Genomic DNA, 21,184 nt, shown 5'->3' on the forward strand with positions numbered 1-21,184 from the left:
ATGGGCCACACATAGAAAAAAAGAAATTGAGAGGGGCCGCATTCTGTGCAGGACCAAATTACATTTTTAGTGATTCCATTTATTTTTTCCTATACACCTTTTGGGTCACTTTTTTGAACAGTTTTTGCTTGTTTATTATGACAAATCTGCACATTTCTGTTTAGTTAAATTTATGTATAAAAAAGCATTTTTAATGGCAAAAAAAAAAAAATCATGCTTTGATTTTGTTTTTTACATTTTATCACCTTCTTGAAATATTGTTTTACAATTAACAGCATCATGTAGTAATCTTAGCCAATATCTTGTAGTAATGTCCCCGTGATGCAGTAATATCCCCCATCCTGTAGTATTATGCTCAATAGTACAGTAGTATTGAACCCATCCTTGTAGTATTGTGCCCATTCTTGTGCCCTGTAGTATTGTGCCCGTCCTTGTAGTATTATGCTCATCCTTGTGCCCAGTAGTATTGTGCTCATCCTTGTAGTATTGTGCACATCCTTGTGCCCTGTAGTATTGTGCCCATCCCTGTGTCCTGTAGTATTGTGCTCAAGCTTGTAGTATTGTGCCCAGTAGTATTGTGGTCATCCTTGTATTGCGCTCATCCTTGTTGTATGGAGCCCAGTAGTATTGTGCCCATCCTTGTAGTATTGTGCCCATTCTTGTGCCCTGTAGTATTGTGCCCAGCCTTGTAGTATTGTGCCCATCCTTGTGCCCTGTAGTATTATGCTCATCCTTGTAGTATTGCTTCCAGTAGTATTGTGCCCTGTAGTATTGTGCTCATCCTTGTAGTATTGTGCCCAATAGTATTGTGGTCATCATTGTATTGTGCTCATCCTTGTGGTATTGAGCCCAGTAGTATTGTGCCCATCCTTGTGTCCTCTAGTATTTTGCCCATCCTTGTGGTATTGTGCCCATCCATGCGGTATTGGGCCCAGTAGTATTTTGCCTATCCTGTAGCATTGTGCTCATCCTTGTGCCCAGTAGTGTGCCTACCCTTTAGCATTGTGCTCATCCTTGTAGTATTGTGCCCATCTTTGCAGTATTGTGCTAAGTAGTATTGTGCTCATCCTTGTAGTATTGTGCCCAGTAGTATTGTGCTCATCCTTGTATTATTGTGCCCATCCCGTGCAGTATTTTGCCCAGTAGTATTGTGCCTATCCTGTAGCATTGTGCTCATCCTTGTGCCCAGTAGTATTGTGCCTATCCTGTAGCGTTGCGCTCATCCTTGTGCCCAGTAGCATCCTGTGGTATTGTGCTCAACCTTTAGAAATACACACACAAAAAAAAATAATCTCACCTTTCCTCCGTTCCCCCTTATTAGAATCCGTGCCCACGATCAGTATTTACAGCGTTTTGGACGCAGCCTGTTTCAGGCAGTACAAGCACAGTGGGCAAGATTCCTAGAAATCCTGTGCCACTGTGTGTGTACTGCCCACAGCAAACATTGACCTGCGGTGCTGCTTTCAGAGGCCACAGCACGTCCGTTCTGTGCTGCGAAGTCGCATGTGTCATCCTAGGAACAACACAGCGAGGAGACTGCAGCGGCCCGAGCCCTGAACTTGGGCACAGGCAGCTGCAGTCTTCTGCAGAGGAGACTTGCGGGTGGCCCCACAGGTCAGGACCTGCCACATCCAGGACGCGAGTCCTGAGAGTGGGCACGTACCTTACTTTCTTGTTGCAGACCCGGTGATGATCGCAGCTCTATGTTGGGGGCCGGCGCAGGTACGGCTTTACAACAGTTGAATCATTAGCGGCGCCGCGCAGAGGAGCTCTGTGCACTATAACACTGGCTGCGTCGGCCAATCAGATGCAAGGAGGTGACGTCACTTCTTTGCATCTGATTGGCGGGCAGGAGCCATAGGTATAGTGCTGACAGCTCCTCTGCGCGGCGGCGGCACCACAAATGAACCAACTGTAGTAGAGCCGAGCCGGCGCCGGCCCACTGCAGAGCTGCGACCGTCAAGGGGTCTGTGGGCCGCAACAAGCAGCCTCAGGGGCCGCATGCGGCCCATGGGCCACATGTTTGAGACCCCTGGAATAGACTGTTATAATTTGTATTATGGGAAGAAAAAAGCAGCTAAGTAAAGAAAAACGAGTGGCCATCATTACTTAAAGAAATGAAGGTCAGTCAGTCCGAAAAATTGGGAAAACTTTCAAAGTGTCCCCAAGTGCAGTGGCAAAAAACATGAAATGCTACAAACAAACTGGCTCACATGAGGACCGCCCCAGGAAAGGAAGACCAAGAGTCACCTCTGCTGTGGAAGATAAGTTTATCCGAGTCACCAGCCTCAGAAATCGCAGGTTAACAGCAGCTCAGATTAGAGACCAGGTCAATGCCACACAGAGTTCTAGCAGCAGACACATCTCTAAAACAACTGTTAAGAGGAGACTTTGTGCAGCAGGCCTTCATGGTAAAATAGCTTCTAGGAAACCAATGCTAAGGACAGGCAACAAGCAGAAGAGACTTGTTTGGACTAAAGAACACAAGGAATGGACATTAGACCAGTGGAAATCTGTGCTTTGGTCTGATGAGTCCAAATTTGAGATCTTTGGATCCAACCTCCGTGTCTTTGTGCGACGCAGAAAAGGTGAACGGATGGACTCTACATACCTGGTTCCCACCATGAAGCATGGAGGAGGAAGTGGATGGTGTGGGGGTGCTTTGCTGGTGACACTGTTGGGGATTTATTATTGAAGGCATACTGAACCAGCATGGCTACCACAGCATCTTGCAGTGGCATGCATCCGATTTGCGTTTAGTTGGATCATCATTTATTTTTCAACAGGACAATTACCCCAAACACACCTCCAGGCTGTGTAAGGGCTATTTGACTTAAGGCCGCTTTACACGCAACATCGCTAACGAGAAGTCATTGGGGTCACGGAATTCGTGACGCACATCCGGCCTCGTTAGCGATGTTGCAGAGTGTGAAACACGCGAACGACCGTTAATGATCAAAATTAGTTAACAGGTGCTAAGCATCTCTGGGAACTCCTTCAAGACTGTTGGAAGACCATTTCCGGTGACTACCTCTTGAAGCTCATCAAGAGAATACCAAGATAATGATAAGACATATTTTCAGTTGTTTCACACTTTTTTGTTAAGTATTTCATTCCACATGTGTTAATTCATAGTTTTGATGCCTTCAATGTGAATCTACAATTTTCAGAGTCATGAAAATAAAGAAAACTCTTTGAATGAGAAGGTGTGTCCAAACTTTTGGACTGTAGTGTATGTTTGAAAGCGTCTTATCCTGGACAATACATAAAAATGCAGAACTTTTTCTTTTTAAGGCTAGTACTACAGAATATTTGAAATTATCACTTGACACCTGTAAGTGCTGATAATTAGTTATTTATAATATTCTAAACTATAAACTTAAAGGAATGTTCTCACGTTATTACATTTCTTTAACCCCTTCATCCCTGGGTGATTTTCTGTGGGTTTTTTTGCTCCCCCTCTTTCGAGAGCCGAAACTTTTTTATTTTTCCAACAATCTTGCCATGTAAGAGCATGTTTTTTGTGGGATGAGCTGCACTTTTAAATGAAAATATAGATTTTACCATATAGTGTACTGGAAAACAGCAAGAAAATTTCAAGTGCGGAAAAACTGCAAAAAAATTGTGATCGCACAATAGTTTTTGAGATATTTTATTCACCATGTTCACTCTATGGTAAAACTGATGTGTGGGTGTGATGTCTCAGATCTGTACAAGTTCGTAGACACCAAACATGTATAGTTTTACTTTTATCTAAGGGGTAAAAAAAAATTCTCAAGCATGTCTAAAAACAGTGGCTCATGTTTTGCGCCATTTTCCGAAACCCGTAGCATTCTCATTTTTCAGGACCTATGGCTCAGTGACGGGTTATTGTTTGTGTCTCGAGCTGACATTTTTAACAGTACCAATTTTGCGCAGATGCTACATTTTGAACTCCTGTTATTGCATTTTGCGCAAATTTTGTGGTGACCAAAAAACGTAATTTCGGCACTTGGAATTTTATTGCCGCAATGCCGTTTACCGATCAGAGTCATTGATTTTATATTGTGATAGATCGGGTATTTCTGAATGTGGCGATACCAAATATGTGTATATTTTTTTAACCCTTTAATTTTCAATGGGCCGAACGGAGCTTGATTTGAACTTTTAGGTTTTTTAATTTTTTTAAAACTTTTCTTTTAATTTTACTAGGTCCCCTAGGGGAATATAAGGATCACCTGTCAGGTCGCTCTTACATGTCTCCAGATCACAGCTACACAGCTGAGATCTGGAGAAAAGCTGCTTTACTCTCACACACGGCAGTCTGCCGGCAGTGAGAGAAAGTGACTCAGATAGCTAGAGGAGTCATCACATGACCCTGTACTACCATGGAAACCACCGGACGTCCCGTGATCACATCATGTGACTTCTGATGGCGCTGGGTTAGTTAATGCGTACCATGCAGCGCTGTTGCATCTCGCTGTCAGATGTAATAGGAGCGAGTGGAGCGCGATTCCACTCACGCCAGCACGCACACGTCAGCTGTTGAAGTCAGCTGACATGTGCGCGGATCGCCGTGGACTGCCCACACCAGGTGGCAGGGATTAACCTCACACGATCCATGACGTACCCAGTACGTCATGTGTCGTGAAGAGGTTAATTAGTTAGACATCATGAAAATCAGCAAGTTTTCAAATTGACTTGCTTTTTTTAATACTTTTACATGGCTTTTCTTTATGGCTATCATTCTCCTGCAATGAGAGGTTTTATCTTTTATAGTATACAGCTCATTTCCATGGAACCTGGTTTCTACCGCTAGTACTAAGAGTGCACATGAGCTGCATTCAAGGAAAGGGGTTAACTCTTAACATCCAAGTCAGCTCTCTCCAGACCAGTGATTTCTATACAGCAGTTAGCTGATCACCTTGGTCCACTAAGGACGGAGTCACACTTGAGAGTGCTTTGTCGAGTCTCGCATCGCATCATCCCGGCACGGTCGCACACTCTCCTGGCAGGAGCGGGTCGGCTGCATGCATTTCTATGCAGCTGAGACTCTTCTGTCCGCAGAGCATCAGGCCGTGCTGAGTGATGCGGTGCGAAACTCATGCGAGTGACACGCAAGACACTCTCAAGTGTGACTCCGGCCTAACTCATCTTCTGAAGAGATGCAATTGTAAATCACCAGCCCAGCAGCTTTCACAGCAGCTCTCCTAATCACTTTCTGCTCTAGCTGTCTGGAACTGTGTGCTTGATCAAATGCCCTGTTATCTCTATGTTTAAATACAGGAATAACAGTACAGACTCAACAGTGATAGCTGAATGTGTTAAAGAAGCTGTGTTAGGGTACCATCACACTAAACGACGTACCAGCGATTCCGACCACGATACAACCTGGTCAGGATCGCTGGTACGTCGCTACAGGGTCGCTAGTGAGCTGTCAAACAGTCAGATCTTCCCAACGACGCAGCAACGATACGACGACCACTGGGACCCCGTCACATAGCACGATTCAAATCTTGATTAGTAACATAGGCGTGCATCTACATTGCCTTTTCCGTGCCCCCTCTGCTCCGATTGGTGGTCGTAACTGAGTTGTGACTGGGCGGCCTTGCCTTTAGAGAAGGCAACATAATAGCACTTCCATCCTTCTCCATCCTTGTCCATCCTACAGTCCCGCTGCAGAATGGACTGTATTACGATCTGCTGCTACATGAGGTCCGGGACACGTGAATTCATCCCTCTGAAATATACTGCCATCTACAAGCCAGAACAGAGGATGGAAGCTGCCAATCTGAACGCAGTAGCAATCACCAATCGGAACAGAGAAAACAACGAAGATGCACACCTACGTGAGTCGCGAACGAGGTCGTTGGGTAAGGTGTCAAACACACCAATGTGTGCTGCGCTGCGGGAGCCCGACGAACAAAAAATGAACCAGAACAGTGGGTAACGATCAGCGATTTCACAGCAGGGGCCAGGTCACTGCTTAGTGTCACACACAGCAAGATCGCTGATGAGGTCACTGGTACGTCACAAAACCTGTTAATCAGCAGCAATCTCGCTAGTGATCTCACTGTGTGAGAAGTAGCACTTAGGCTTTATAAGTTACTAATACTACAGTTCTATTCACCATAGCTGTCACTCAAGGAGAGCAGCCCAGCTAGAAATTAGGAAGTACGGAAACTGCATTGCTCAGAACTGCTCAATAGACAACTAGAAAATACCCATTTAAATGACTCATGGTCTATATCATTCATCAGTTTTCTCATTTATTCATAAAAAAATATGTTGCCTGTCAGTGCTTTTTTAAGAAGTCACCCCTGCAAAAATTTAGTAAATATGCAGCAACATGATAAAATGACAAAGTAGTGATTCAGAAAAAAACTCTAGAGCATATAAAATCATACCACCCCTGAGATGAGCTCCAAACATGACCACAATACCAACGCGGCTGGTTCTTTCACATTAATGTCAAACAATATTGTATACTGTACTATGAATATACAATTCTACTTAATTGTGGGTTCATTTCCTTATAATTTATACTTGTAATGTAATCACATTTGTAAGTCAGTAAATAATATTATTTGGTAAGCACACTCACCTCAGACAGACCAGAAACTTTTCCTTTTTCTAATGGCTTTGTGATGGATGGAGTATAAACCTTGGACTCTGAAAATGGATTTCCTTTCATGTAATGTTTTCCTGCTTCAAAAATTTCTACTTCAACCATTTTTCCTATGAATGCTTGGTCTTTTGGGACAAGGACCTTGAGAAGATAAATATTACATATAAGAAAAGAAGATAACTGTAACCAGCACAATTAATATCAGATTTGGAGGTTTTAATGTTAGCTATATTATCGGTCTCTGAGGCCATTCTATTTAAAAAAGAACAAAAAAAAACCCAACAACTTAAATACATGTACTTTGAGTTAAAAATTATTATTTTAATTGGGTTTCATTATAGATTTTGCACTGTCATGTTTTTACAGGCTGTTTCCTTAATATTCAACTCTTGTTTAGTCTGTGATCATAAATCAGCTGAGATGAGACAGAAAAAAAAAGATACAAACTTTCCTGTTAGTCTACGTTCTCATGATCAGTATTTGTTGAGTTTTAGAGACTGCAGAATTTCTGCACCTTAGTTTTCTTGCATTTTTTATATTGTTTTTTTGTGCATTTTTATAGTGTTTTTCACACTGTGTTTGATGAGTCATGCTTTAAATACACCTGCACTGCATTTGAAGTTTCCTGGTATTGACATTCCTAGTTGCAGATTACACGTGTTTTTTATGCGTTTCCACCACCTGAAACGCATTAAAACCACTTGTGTGTTTGTTCACCTGTGGATTTTCCGCATCTAATGCAAGTCTATGGGTAAACTCCACAGAGAAAACTCAGCGTATACGCAAGAGAACGTGACATGCTGATGATTGAAAAAAAAAAAAGTACCGGAGGTGAGTTTACACAATATTAAAAAAGAAGCTAAGTGGACATGAGATTTTTATTAATCCCATCCACTTTGCTTGAATTGTAAACAACACTTCATTTTTGAAAAATAGATAGGGTCAAAAAACGCAATAAAAACTCATCATCAGCACGTACCCTTAGACTATCAGAACAAGCTCACTGATGGATGGATTCTTAGTTAGAGGTCAGCCACTTTGTATTTTTAGTGCAGTCTTCTTCATAAACTGACCAGCATTTCTGTCTATTTAATGGCTGCGGGTGGTGCAACATGTGACCAAACCCGTCCATCAGCCTCCTCCAGTTGTTAAACAACTCACATGGGAAAGCCACTTTTCTATTAGAGGCAACTGATCACACTTTCGTGAAGTGGCCGACCTTTAACTGAGCTCATTCTAACAAGACTAACAGGAAAGTCTGTAAGTTTTTTATATGTCTTATTTTTAGCTCCCCTCAGCTGATTTGTGGATCTAGACTACACTAATGGGGTTGTCCACCACTCTGACAACCCCTGTTCAATCCGTATGTTTCCCCTTATTAAAATAATAACACTAAAGTGTACTTTACACGCTGCGACATCGCTAACGATATATCGTCGGGGTCACGTAGTTAGCGACGCACATCCGGCGCCGGTAGCGACATCGCAGCGTGTAGTACAGGCGTCACACGGTACGATCTATCTATAATGCGATTGCACGAGCGATTGTACCCGCCCCCGTCGTTTGTGCATCATGGGCAATTTGTTGCCCGTGGCGCCCAAAGTCGTTAAACCCCCATCACACGTACTTAAGTCCCGGACAACCTTGCTGTGGGCGGCGAACGTCCACTTCCTGAAGAAGGAGGGACGTTCGGCGTCACAGCGACGTCACACAGCGGCCGGCCAATAGAAGCGGAGGGGCGGAGATGAGTGGGACGTAAACATCCCATCCACCTCCTTCCTTCCACATTGCCGCCGGGACGCAGGTAAGCTGTGTTCATCGTTCCCGGGGTGTCACACGTAGGGATGTGTGCTTCCCCGGGTACGATGAACAACCAGCGCAAAGTAGAATAATCGATTTTTTAAAAATGAGCGACGTGTAAACGATTCGCGATTTGTAACCGATTTGCGATAGTTTACAGACGCTCGTAGGTGTTACACGGGATGACGTCGCAAACGATGGCGGATGTGCATCACGAAAAACGTGACCCCAACGACATATCGCACGACAAATCTTCTCGTGTGATGCCCGCATAACACTAATGAACGACGATTAACGATCGCAAAATCGTTCCAAAACGGTGATCGTTGACACGTCGTTCATTTCCTTAATATCGCTGCAGCCACCGGTACGATGTTGCTCGCCGTTCCTGCAGCAGCACACATCGCTATGTGTGAAACCGCAGGAACAACGAACATCTCCTTACCTGCATCCACCGTCAATGCGGAACGAAGGAGGTGGGCGGGATGTTACGTCCCGCTCATCTCCACCCCTCTGCTTCGTGACGCTGCAGTGACATCGCTATGACGACGAACGCACCTCCCACTTGAGGGAGGGATTGTTCGGTGGTCACAGCGACGTCGCTGACCAGGTATGTGTGTGCGACGCTGTCGTAGCAATAATGTTCGCTACGGCAGCAAGCACCAAATGTCGCACAAGCGATGGGGGCGGGAGCTATCGCGCTCCACATTGCTAGCAATCGCTAACGATGTCACAGCGTGTAAAGTACCCTTTATACTCACCTCTGGTGCCGGTGCTGTTCCAGCGGTGTAGCATAACAGTGTTACGTCAGATGACACATGCAGCCGATTCACTCTCTCCACCTTTGGACGTATCACTTACATCCAGAGGAGGTGAGAGGGCAGTAGCGCTCATTTCCTCTGAATGTAAGTGATTTGTTTGAGGGCAGGGAGAGAAAATTGGCTGCTTGGATTGTGTGACGTAACACTGTTACGCGATCCCGGGAGAAATAGTGCTGACACCACTGGAACAGTGCCGTCACCAGAGTATAAAAGTTATTATTTTAAAAAGGGGAAATATAGGGATTGAGAAGGAGTTATCTGAGTAGTGGATAACCCCTTTAAAGTTGAATGTGCAGATAGCAATGAGCCTGTAAAAGCAAAACAGTTAGCGCAAAATCCATGCATTGACGTAAAAAAAACCAGCAACCCTAAAATAGTCAAAGTGGGAAATAAAAGGGTTTGTCTCATATTGAAGCTCTTGTTCCCGAATGTAATGTTTGTAACCTTATGAAGGCTACTAAAAGCATCAAGGTTTGGACACACCTGCTACCTCTGCACCAGTTATAACTAAGCCCCTGTTTAGATGCTTTATTTTAACTATGATATTTATTTAAATAAATTTGTCTATGCCTTGTAATGAAGATTTATCTATCCATACAGTGAATCCGACAAAACAATACAACTTTAAAGAAGCACTCTGACAATTTGTTTTCCATTGGCCCCTTTGTTACCAATCAGAATGTGTGAATAGTGTTTACGTTAAAATACTTACCAGTTGCAGTCTTCTACTGCTTCCAGTGGTGCTCTGGTCCTCTCCTGTATCATGTGACCACAGCACTGGGTTTCCATTCCTTTCTTAATGTAATCCTATGAAAGCCTAGTTCTGAGTCTCATAGACTAAAGGCCCATTTACACACAACGATATCGCTAACGAGATATCGTTGGGGTCACGGTACTGGTGATGCACATCCGGCCTCGTCAGCGATGTTGTTGTGTGTGACACCTTTTTGCGATCAGTAATGATTGCAAAAAGGTGTCAAATCGTTCGTCGTGTACACGTTCATTTTTAAAAAATCGTTCCTCGTTTGGAACGAAGGTTGTTTGTCGTTCCTGCGGCAGCACACATCGCTATGTGTGACACCGCAGGAACGAGGAACAACATCGTACCTGCGGCCGCCGGCAATGAGGAATGAAGGAGGTGGGCGGGATGTTCCGGCCGCTCATCTCCGCCCTTATGCTTCTATTGGGCGGCCACTTAGTGACGACGCTAATGACGCCGAACGAACCTCCCCCTTAAAGGAGAGATTGTTCGGCGGCGACAGAGACATTGGTGAACAGGTAATTGCATGTGACGCTGTCGAAGTGATATTGTTCGCTACAGCAGCTATCACCCTGTGACGCGCCACCGCCGTGGGCAGGTGCCATCGCTCGCGACATCGCTAATGTCGCAGCGTGTAAAGCACGCTTTACAGTGAAAAGTGACCCCTATTCCACATAGGAGACATTGTGTTTACGTGATGCAGGAGCAGACCAAAGTAGCGATGCAAATGGCAGAAGACAGCGAGTACTAACTAGTATGAACACACTACACACACACATTAGTGTTGGTAACACAGGGGACAATAGAAAAAAAAGCGATTTGAGATGTCCTTTAAGCTTTATTCCATACAGCAGCTTTCAGAGGCAGTATTGCCTTCCTTAAATCCATAGTGTTATCAGAGAAAGCTGCAAGCTTTCCGGTAATGTAATATAACATTTAATAGATGTAATTAAAACTGTTTTTCAATTACTATTGTCTTATGAAACGCAGACGGTAAAAATTAGTGTAATTAGAGTTTCATTTAAAACTCCTGCATACGCATGGCACAAACATGCAGACATGTAAGATGCTGATAATAAGGCTGCAACATGAAGCAAAGTGTGTAACAGGAATAAAAGAAACAGAACCTTTCAGCACCGAATAAATTGTACTATACAATAATGATGGTCAAACATATGCAGATATGGCACATATAGATGCATACGTTAGGTGGGTAGGCTGATTGTGTTCCAGCAATGACCACCACAATGCATAGTTCAGACAGCGATTTATTGCCATGCCTATAGAACATGATAAAGTTACGAAATACTGCACCATTTTTCATCAGTCTGAATGAAAATCCATCAAGTGTAATGAGAACTGAGCGTTTATTTGTTAAAATGGACATGGAGGTGGAACAAAGAAGGACATGGATGTGAACAAAGCCGGAAGCATAAGGTAAATAATATATATAACAATATATAATACCACATATATAAAATAAGGAGCTATATTAGCCTACCTTAGAAATATATACAAAATAAATGCAACACTTTTTTTTTTGCTCCCATTATTCATGAGCTGAACTCAAAGATTATGGACTTTTCTATATACACAAAAGGCCTTTTACTCTCAAATATTGTTCACAAATGTATCTAATCCATCCCCCCTACAGGTGTTACATATCAAAATTCTTATTGGACACAGGTATGCCTTAGGCTGGCCACAATATAAGGCCACACTAGTACAAGGGGCTGCTGATAAGTCTTTGGCTTTGTGATCTTTTTTGTTTCTATGGTAACGAATGTTACATCACATGACAGCCTTATGTGTCTAATATATGTTTTCAAAATTTAGTGTTTGTTGCTTATGGCAATAGTGTTCTACGCACGCGAGAAACCAAAATGGTGGCGTCTAATGCGATATTCACAGCAACTGAGAGCAGAGGAGTGATAAAATTCTTGTTTCTGCAAGGAAAGTCCATGAAGGATATTCATGGTGATATGTTGCAGACATTGGGGGATCAATGCCCTTCATATTCCACAGTTCAAAACTGGGTTGCCAAATTTAAAACTAGCCACTTCAGCAGCAATGATGAGGAACGTCCTGGATGACCGAGAGTAGTTGTTGTTCCGGAGATCGACGATGCTGTGCACAACCTCATACTGGAGAATAGATGAATTTCAGCTAAAGCAATAACAGACATCATGGGGAATTCCCGTGAACGTGTTTGTGTCCTCATCCATGCACATTTGGACCTGAGGAAGTGGGTCGCCAAATGTTTGACAACAGATCAGAGAAGCATGCGAGTGAAAACTTTTCGGTCCATTTGTCAGCGTTTCCAGACTGATAGGAACTTCCTGGATCGACTGGTCACTATGGATGAGACCTGGATTGATTTGTATGACCCTGAAAACAAGGAGCAGTCAAAAGAGTGGAGGCACAGTGGTTCTCCTTGTTCAAAGAAATTCAAGGTGCAAAAATCAGCCACTAAGGTGACGTTGCCTGTGTTCTGGGATAAGGACAGCTAGTGGATTACCTTCAAACGGGTTCCACCATCAATGCAAGGTATTACATTGAACTTTTGGACCAATTGAAGGCAGCTCTGAAGGTCAAAAGGCCCGGCAAGCTGTCCCCAAAGGAATCTTCTTCCTGCAACACAACGCCTCTGCTCACACTGCACAAGCGACCAGGGCAAACCTGGCAGAGCTGGGCTTCCAGCTGGTTGACCACCCACCGTATTCACTAGATCTAGCTCCGTCCGACTATCATCTATTTCCAAACCTGAAGAAACACTTCCCGGGTCCGTGCTTTTCTTAACCAAGAATCAGCAAAAACATTAGTGCATGCCCTCTTCATCTCATCTTCATCTTGACTACTGCAACCTCCTGCTCTCTGGCCTCCCTTCCAACACTCTTGCACCCCTCCAATCTATCCTAAACTCTGCGGCCCACCTAATCCACCTCTCCCCTCGCTACTCCCCAGCCTCGCCACTCTGCCAATCCCTTCACTGGCTTCCCATCACCCAACCACTCCAGTTCAAAACATTAACCATGACATACAAAGCCATGCACAACCTGTCTCCTCCCTACATCTGTGACCTAGTCTCCTGGTACCTACCTGCACGCAACCTCAGATCCTCACAAGGTCTCCTTCTATGCTCCTCTCTTATCTCCTCTTCCCACAATCACGTACAAGATTTCTCCTGTGCATCCCCTATACTCTGGAATGCTCTACCTCAGCACATCAGACTCTCACCTACCGTGGAAAGCTTCAAGAGGAACCTCAAGACCCACCTCTTCCAACAAGCCTACAACCTACAATAGTCCTCAGTCCAGTACACCACTGCGCAACCAGCTCTGTCCTCACCTATTGTACCATCACCCATTCCCTGTAGACTGTGAGCCCTCGCGGTCAGGGTCCTCTCTCCTTCTATACCAGTCTGTTTTGTACTGTTAATGATTGCTGTACGTATACCCTCTTTCACTTGTAAAGCGCCATGGAATAAATGGCGCTATAATAATAAATAATAATAATAATAATAATAATAATAGGTACCAAATTTCACACTAGTTCTGATGCCATGGCTGCTACGGATGCCTGGTTTGAGGCACAAGTCCTTCTTTTTGCTAGGCTTACAGAACTTGGAATACCAATGTAAGAAGTGTGTTGACATCAGTGGAGAGTATGTGGAATAAATGTAAAGTTTCATTATCCTATCTCACTTCTTTTTGGGTAAAGCCAAAGACTTAGCAGCAGACCCTTGTATGTGCTGTTTTACATGATTGGGCCATTCGGGGATGGGGTCAAAAAGCTGGTCCGTATTTGGTATGACCATCATTTGCTACAGGTAAAATATTTCATTGTACCGTGTTAGCCAGTAGATAGAAAAATCTTGTTTAAATCAGTTAGCCATTAAAAGGTATCAACCACTGTTCTCAGTTCTTTTAAACAATTTTTTTTCCATCATTTGCTAGTCTGCCATCTTCCCTGCTGCATTTATATTCCTGTTCAGTATATATACATGTTGCCAAATGCAAAACTGTATCAAATCTTTTTCCCAAAAAAGTTTTTATTTCTGAGGCAATTAAAGAACTTGGTGGTCATGAAAGAAAATCAACATCTGCAAACATTCACAGATGCTGGCAGAAAATGATATTTAGCTTATTAGCAGTTAGCATGAAAACTTAAATTTAGATTATTTCAAGAGTGGGCAAAATACGGTCTCATACTTTTAGTATGTTTGATTGTGACACACTATTCTGCTCTTTAACCCCTTAACGACCGCCGATACGCCTTTTAACGGCGACAAATTAGGGTACTTCTTCCGATCCACCGCATTTTAACGGCGGTCGGAAAAAAGGGTCTAGCGCCCCCCAGAGTCAGAAAATTTCCGGGGTCTCAGCTGCCGGGGGTAGCTGAGACCCTGGAGATCATGATTCTGGCCGGTTTTTCCGGTCCCCGCTCACCTGATGACCGGTATACACCGTATACCGATGATCAGGTTACAGTAAATGACCGCGCCGGTAAAAAATCATTTATCTCCCATCTGGCATAAACAAACATGCCAGATGGGAGATAAATCTTTTTCCCGGTTCCCTCCGATCCCCTCGGTATCCCCAAAGTGCCCCCTCCGACTCCCAACCCCCTCCCGAAAATCCAAGATGGCCGCGCGCACCGGCGAGCACAGCAGCGCGCCGGCCGCATTAACACTTTTCTTATGGTTTCTGTCGTATGTGCCATAACACATGCGACAGAAACCTGCTCCCTAGGCCCTGCCGGGTCCCTCCCTATCCCCCCCGGTGTTCCCTGGTGTCATAGATACCTGTCGGAGCGCTGATCCCCCGCGGCCCCCTCCTCCTTCACAGCAGACGCCGGTGAGTTCGGTCACATGTGCCGAGCAGCTGACAGCTTCCTGTGTTCAGGACGCGAGCAGCTGACAGCTTCCTGTGTTCAGGACGCTGGCTGCTGCTGCTGCTCGGCACACTCCAGCTGTGACCCAGGCAGGGTGGGTGCAGATTCTTTGCACCCACTCTCCTCAAATGGAGGGTCTGCAATACTAGAAAATGGGGGATACGTTCCCTGAACGTGTCCCCCATATTCTAGAAGGTCCAGAGTCGACGTGGGACGTCTAAATGGATTACAGCGGATTTTTTTTTTCTTTTCTTTTCAATAAATTGGTCAATCAGGGAATGTTTTGGGGAGTGTTTTTTCAAATAAATTTTCTTTTTGTTGTCAATTTTTTTTTTATTACTGTCAATTAGTTATGTCGGGTAGACGCCGTGACATAACTAATTGCTGGGTTTGATGCCAGGTGACATTACACACCTGGTATCAACCCCATTTATTACCCCGTTTGCCAACGCACCAGGGCGCGGGATGAGCTGGGGCGAAGCGCCAGAATTGGCGCATCTAATGGATGCGCCACTTCTGGGGCGGCTGCGGCCTGCTATTTTTAGGCTGGGAAGAGTCCAATAACCATGGCTCTTCCCACCCTGAGAATACCAGACCCCAGCTGTCAGCTTCACCTTGGCTGGTGATCTAATTTGGGGGGACCCTACGTTTGTTTGTTTTTTTTTAATTATTTATTTATAAATAATTAAAAAAAAAAAACCAGCTTGGGGAGCCCTCCAAATTGATCACCAGCCAAGGTGAAGCTGTCAGCTGTGGTTTGCAGGCTACAGCTGTCTGCTTTACCCTAGCTGGCTATCAAAAATAGGGGGGACCCCACGTCATTTATTTTAATTTTTTTTTTTTTCTTTTTGGGCTAAATACAAGGCTAGGCACCCTTTAGTGCCACATGAAAGGCACTAAAGGGCGCCAGCTTAGAATATGCAGGGGGGTGGGATGTTATATATGTTTGACATCTATCCATTCATCCATTGTAGCATTTTTGGCTATGTGCCCACAATCAGGGTTTGCAGCGTTTTGGGCGCAGAGTGTTTGCCCTGCGTCCATAACGCTGCGTTGTGCAGTAGAAGCACAGTTGAAGGATTTTTAGAAATCCCGTGCCCACTGTGCTTCTTTTCTCCGCAGCATAAACCGACCTGTGGCGCAGCTTCCCGAGCCTCAGCATGTCAATTTATGCTGCGGAGATGAGTGTGCTCTGCAGGTAGCATAGAGCTCCACAGCAGCCTGAACCCAAATCGTGGGCATGGGCAGCTGCGTTCTCCCGTGGACAACACTCACATCTCTGCAGGAAGGCTGACACTGTGTACTGGACGCCGTGTCGCTGGATCATGGCCACATAGCCTAAAAGAGAGAAATTTGTTGCTACAGCAAAATTTTTGTGAAGTACCTGTGGATTCAAAATGCTTACTATACTCCTGAATAAAATCCTTGAGGGGTCCAGTTTCCAAAATGGAGTCACTTGTGGGGGGGTTTCTAATGTATAGGTACCCAAGAGGCCCTGCTAATGTGACATGGTGAGCGCAATTTATTTCAACTTTTCCAAAATTCAAATGGTGCTCCTTCCATTCCAAGCCCTCCCATATATCCAAACAGAGGTTTTTGGCCACATATGGGGTATCCCTGCACTCACAAGAAATTGAATAACAACCTGTGGGGTCCACGTTTTGTTGTTGCCTCTTGAAAAAGTGAGAAATGTGATGCTAAAGAAACATTTTTGTGAAAAAAATGAAAATTTTCAATATGGCAACCTAAGCTTATCAAATTCTGTGAAGTATTCGTGGATTCAAAATGCTCAGTATACACCTAGATAAAAGCCTTGAGGTTTCTTGATTCCAGAATGGGGTCACTTGTGGGGGGCCTCCACTGTTTAGGCACTTTAGGGGCTTTCCAAATGCGACATAGCGTCCACTAATTATTCCAGCCAAATGTTCAGTCAAATTGCACTCCTTCCCTTCCAAGACCTGCCGTGTGCCCAAACAGTTGATTTCTACCACATATAAGATATCACCAAACTCAGGAGAAATTGCAGAATACATTTCATGGTGATTTTTTTCCTGTTACCCTTGTGAAAAAAAAAGCTACCTGGTTGAAGTAACAATTTTGTGGTAAAATTTTATTTTTTTATTTTCATGGCTCAACGTTATAAACTTCTGTGAAGCACCTGGGGGTTCAGGGTACTCACCAAGATCTAGATAAATTCCTTGAGAGGCCTAGTTTCCAATATGGGGTCACTTGTGGTGGTTTTTTGCTGTTTACGTACCTTAGGGGTCCTCCAAATGCAACATGGTGCCAGCAATCTTTTTCAGCCAAATTTCCTTTCCAAAATTCAAATATTGCTCCTTTCATTCCAAGCCCTTCCATTTGTCCAAACAAAGGTTTCAGACCACATGTGAGGTATCACCGCGCTCATAAAAAAGTGGGTAACAAACATTTGGGTCAAATTTTTGGAATTACCTCTTGAAAAAGTGAGAGAATTGATGCTAAAGCAACATTTTTGAGAAAAAAATTACAATTTTCAATATGACAAAGTAACGTTATCAAATCTGTGAAGTACCTGTGGGTCCAAAATGCTCAGTATACCCCTCGATAGAAGCCTTAAGGGGTTTAGTTTCCAAAATGGGGTCACTTGAGGGGGGTTCCTGCTGTTTAGGTACCTTAGGGGATCTGTAAAAGCAACATGGTGCCCGCAATCTGTTTCAGCCAACTTTGCTTTCCAAAATTCAAATATTGCTCCTTTCATTCCGAGCTCTCCCATTTACCCAAACAAAGGTTTCTGACCACATGTGGGTATCGGCGCGCTCATAAGAAAGTGGGTAACAAAGTGTGAGGTCCAATTTTTGGTGTTACCTCTTGAAAAAGTAAGAAAATTAGTGCTAAAGTAACATTTTTAGGTAAAATGTTAATTTTTATTTTTTTTTCATTCCATATTACTTTAGTTCCTGTGAAGCACCTGAAGGGTTAATAAACTTCTTGAATGTGGTTTTGAGTACCTTGAGGGGTGCAGGTTTTAGAATGGTGTCACTTTTGGGTATTTTCTGTCACCCAGGCCTCTCAAAGTCACATCAAATGGGATGTGGTCCCTAAAAAATTGGTTTTGTAAATTTTGTTGAAAAAATGGGTAATTGCTGATGAATTTTGAACCCTTCTAACTTGCTAACCCCAAAAAATTTTGTTTCAAAAATTGCGCTGATCTAAAGTAGACAAGTGGGAAATGTTATTTATTAACTATTTTGTGTGACATAACTCTCCGGTTTATGGGCATAAAAATTAAAAGTTTGAAACTTGCAAAATTTTTAATTTTTTTGTCAAATTTCAGATTTTTTCACAAATAAAATAAAAAAATATCATCCTAAATTTACCTCTAACATGAAGCCCAATATGTCACGAAAAAACAATCTCAGAATCACCGGGATCCATTGAAGCGTTCCAGAGTTATAACCTTATAAAGTGACACTGGTCAAAATTGCAAAAAATGGCCTGGGCATTAAGTACAAATCTGGCTTCGTCCTTAAGGGATTAAAGGCTTCTGATCGTTTATGTTGGTTTGCTCTACACTGCCATTTAAAGGGAACCTGTCAGCAGAAATTTTGCTCTAAACCTAAAAGTTTCCCCTTCTGCAGCTCCTGGGCTGCATTCTAGCAAGATTCCTATAGTTTTTGTGCCCACTTTTAGACCAAATTAAATACTTTATAAAGTTGTACCTTTTGGTATGCAAATCTTCTAAATTATCCATGGGGGGGGCTGTCTGGTGTCCGTTACTCTCCCTCCTGCCGATTTACGCCGTCCCCCAATGCTCCATTTCATACCTCAGGACGCCGCCCAGTACGCCCGTGGTCCCGCGCATGCACTGTGTGACTGTACCGAGACTGTGCACTGTGTGCACAGTGTGACCGCTGGTGACGTGTTGCGCAGGCACGAGATTATGGGCGGCGCTGTGATTGTCATCAGCAAGTGCCCACCCATAATCTCGTGCCCGCCCTTTCCCCTCTGCCTCCAGTGTTCTGCGCAAGCGCTGGCCAGATTACCCGCCGTCACCTCTCGTAACCGGTGGTCTCCTGCCCCACTCCTCCCATCTATTTCCTGCTCCAGGGCAATATGGGAAAGAGGTGACATCCAAATATAAACTTGATGTTCATTGGTGAATGTGGTATCTAACAAACCTTTCCCTGCTTTCTCCATTTTCCTTTTTAATTTCAGAGTTAAGTGATTGATCTTTGGAGAAAGATAAAATTACAATTTTTGAAGTCTCAATACATTAGATGGATTGCTGTGATGACCATACAGTACCATAGTTTGCTAGAACATGTCGTTCCTATTCTTTATTTGATCACTTACCTGTTCATAATAACGATTATGAGCAACATAATATTGGAGGTCAAATGATTCCTCTGTTACTAAAACTTGTTGCCTTTGACCAATCTGTAAAACAAAAAGAAAAAAAATAAACTATATCTTTAATTTGTTATTTAATAATGTGTGTGTGTACATTAAGAATTACATCTTTGCCCATTATGTTACATGTATATAGTATTTTTCCAACGCTTTTCTATCTGCAGGCCTAATGTCTAATTTTCAGTGCTCCCCGAGCTCAGCTCCAGAATGGGTGCAGACTAGCGGCTATGATCTCTCCTCTACACAACATAGAGAGAAGAGGAGATACTGTTCTACTTACACTCAAAGCAACAAGATTTGCATGAGACCATTTCATGTTTGTATTATTTTTTGGAGGGTAAATTTGGTTTTACTAAAAAGTAGCAACAGCATTATATAGGTGTAATGAGCAGTGTAGATGTGAGACCAGAACTAGTGTGATATAGAACAAGTATTAGATGCTAAAGCATCATGCGAGTCTCCAGTTGCTTCCTTCTCCCACGGCTCCATACACTTCTATGAACAGCACCTGTAACCAGCTCTCTCAGTAGGACATAATCTGTCTTCAATAAAATCAGCATTTATCAGTGAATCCATAGTGAGTTTGCAATGCAGGAGGAAGAAGATGCATGTTTCTCTAAGATATATTACAAAAGTTTCTTATCACTGGTTATACTATTGAGTAATACAATAAAAAATACGATAAAAGGATACTCTTACAGGAGGACAGGGTGAGGCCGGGGTCACATGGGGCACTAATGCGATCCTCGCATGACACTCGGCTCACGCTGGCAGTACAACAGAGCCGAGCGTCATGCGAGTGTCCCTGCGACTGAGGTCCGACTGTGCGAGCGGACCTTAGCTGTGGGGGGCGGGCCGGCTCTGCGGAGGGGAGGGCCGATGCTGTGAAGGTGTACCGTGAGTACAGTGTGATTTTTCTCTCACCCCATAGACTTGAATGGGTGTGAGAGAAAAAGTCTTGCATTACAATCGCAACATGCTGCGATTGTTTTCTCGGTCCGATTAGGGCTGACATACAGGCTAATATTGGTCCGAGGAGAATGCGATATTTTATCGCACTCCACTCGCACCATTTTTCTCGCTGTGTGTCTTAGGCCTAAGTGTTAAACTTGTCTCGTCGGACACCTCCATTGACTTGCAGATATAGGGGTTATTCTGCAGATTAATAATGTTAGAAAGGTGCATAGCCAGCACTCCAGGAAGAGCTAGAGTACCTGTCCATAAAAATTCTCTGACTATTTAAAAAGCCGCAATTCATGAATCAGTCATAAAAATCTGGAAACCCTGTCCACAATGGCACACACAAAAAAGAAGATAGGCGAACACAAAACATAGACTTTAAAGGTGGTATCCGGTCTAAGATGTCAAGTCTTCAGTCTTTCTGTGACTGCAGACTTATGAATAGAGAGGAGTGGACCTGTGGTTTGCCAGGTTCAGCCGGACTTTAGATAAGGTTCAGTTCTGGACCCAAACTTGACCCAATCCTCATTGAAAGGCACTAATTGGGCAGTTCGAGCCTCCGCCCACATACAGCCAGCCATAAACAGAACACTTCCGGGGAAGGAAGGGCCGTATGCACATCGCACACTCGTGGCCACGTGAATGCCATTCCCACTTCTGACACTGAAGAATCCTCACAGCGAAAAGTGCCTGTGATGTAAGGATTCACAAGTCTGCAGTCATATAAAGTGATACATAGAGTAACTGCAGACTTGTCATTTTAGACCGGACAACACCTTTAAAAAAGGCGCAAACTGAAAGAAAAAGACACAAATTAATATAACAGATAGAAAGTAAAAAAAACTAGGAAGAAAAAAGATGCAAATGAAAAATTAATTGGGGGCAATGTGTTATACTAACTGCTTAATAATCATGCTCTAAAAAATTAAATTGGTTTTGTCAATTTTGTTGGAA

General features: G+C 43.6%; 1 protein-coding gene across 2 annotated transcripts in view; it reads right to left on the reverse strand.

The window, feature by feature from the left end:
- Positions 1 to 21,184, reverse strand: part of CDKAL1 (CDKAL1 threonylcarbamoyladenosine tRNA methylthiotransferase) — a 1,035,666-nt gene that overhangs the window by 70,094 nt on the left and 944,388 nt on the right. For both annotated transcript variants that reach the window (XM_075314700.1, XM_075314699.1), the window contains exons 14-15: positions 19,214 to 19,297; positions 6,584 to 6,748 (exon numbers count right to left, since the gene is read on the reverse strand). In XM_075314700.1, the coding sequence (XP_075170815.1) occupies positions 6,584 to 6,748; positions 19,214 to 19,297 (249 nt within the window). The remainder of the gene's footprint in view (positions 1 to 6,583; positions 6,749 to 19,213; positions 19,298 to 21,184) is intronic.

This window comes from Anomaloglossus baeobatrachus, chromosome 6 (assembly GCF_048569485.1).
Source record: "Anomaloglossus baeobatrachus isolate aAnoBae1 chromosome 6, aAnoBae1.hap1, whole genome shotgun sequence".
Classification (NCBI taxonomy): domain Eukaryota; kingdom Metazoa; phylum Chordata; class Amphibia; order Anura; family Aromobatidae; genus Anomaloglossus; species Anomaloglossus baeobatrachus.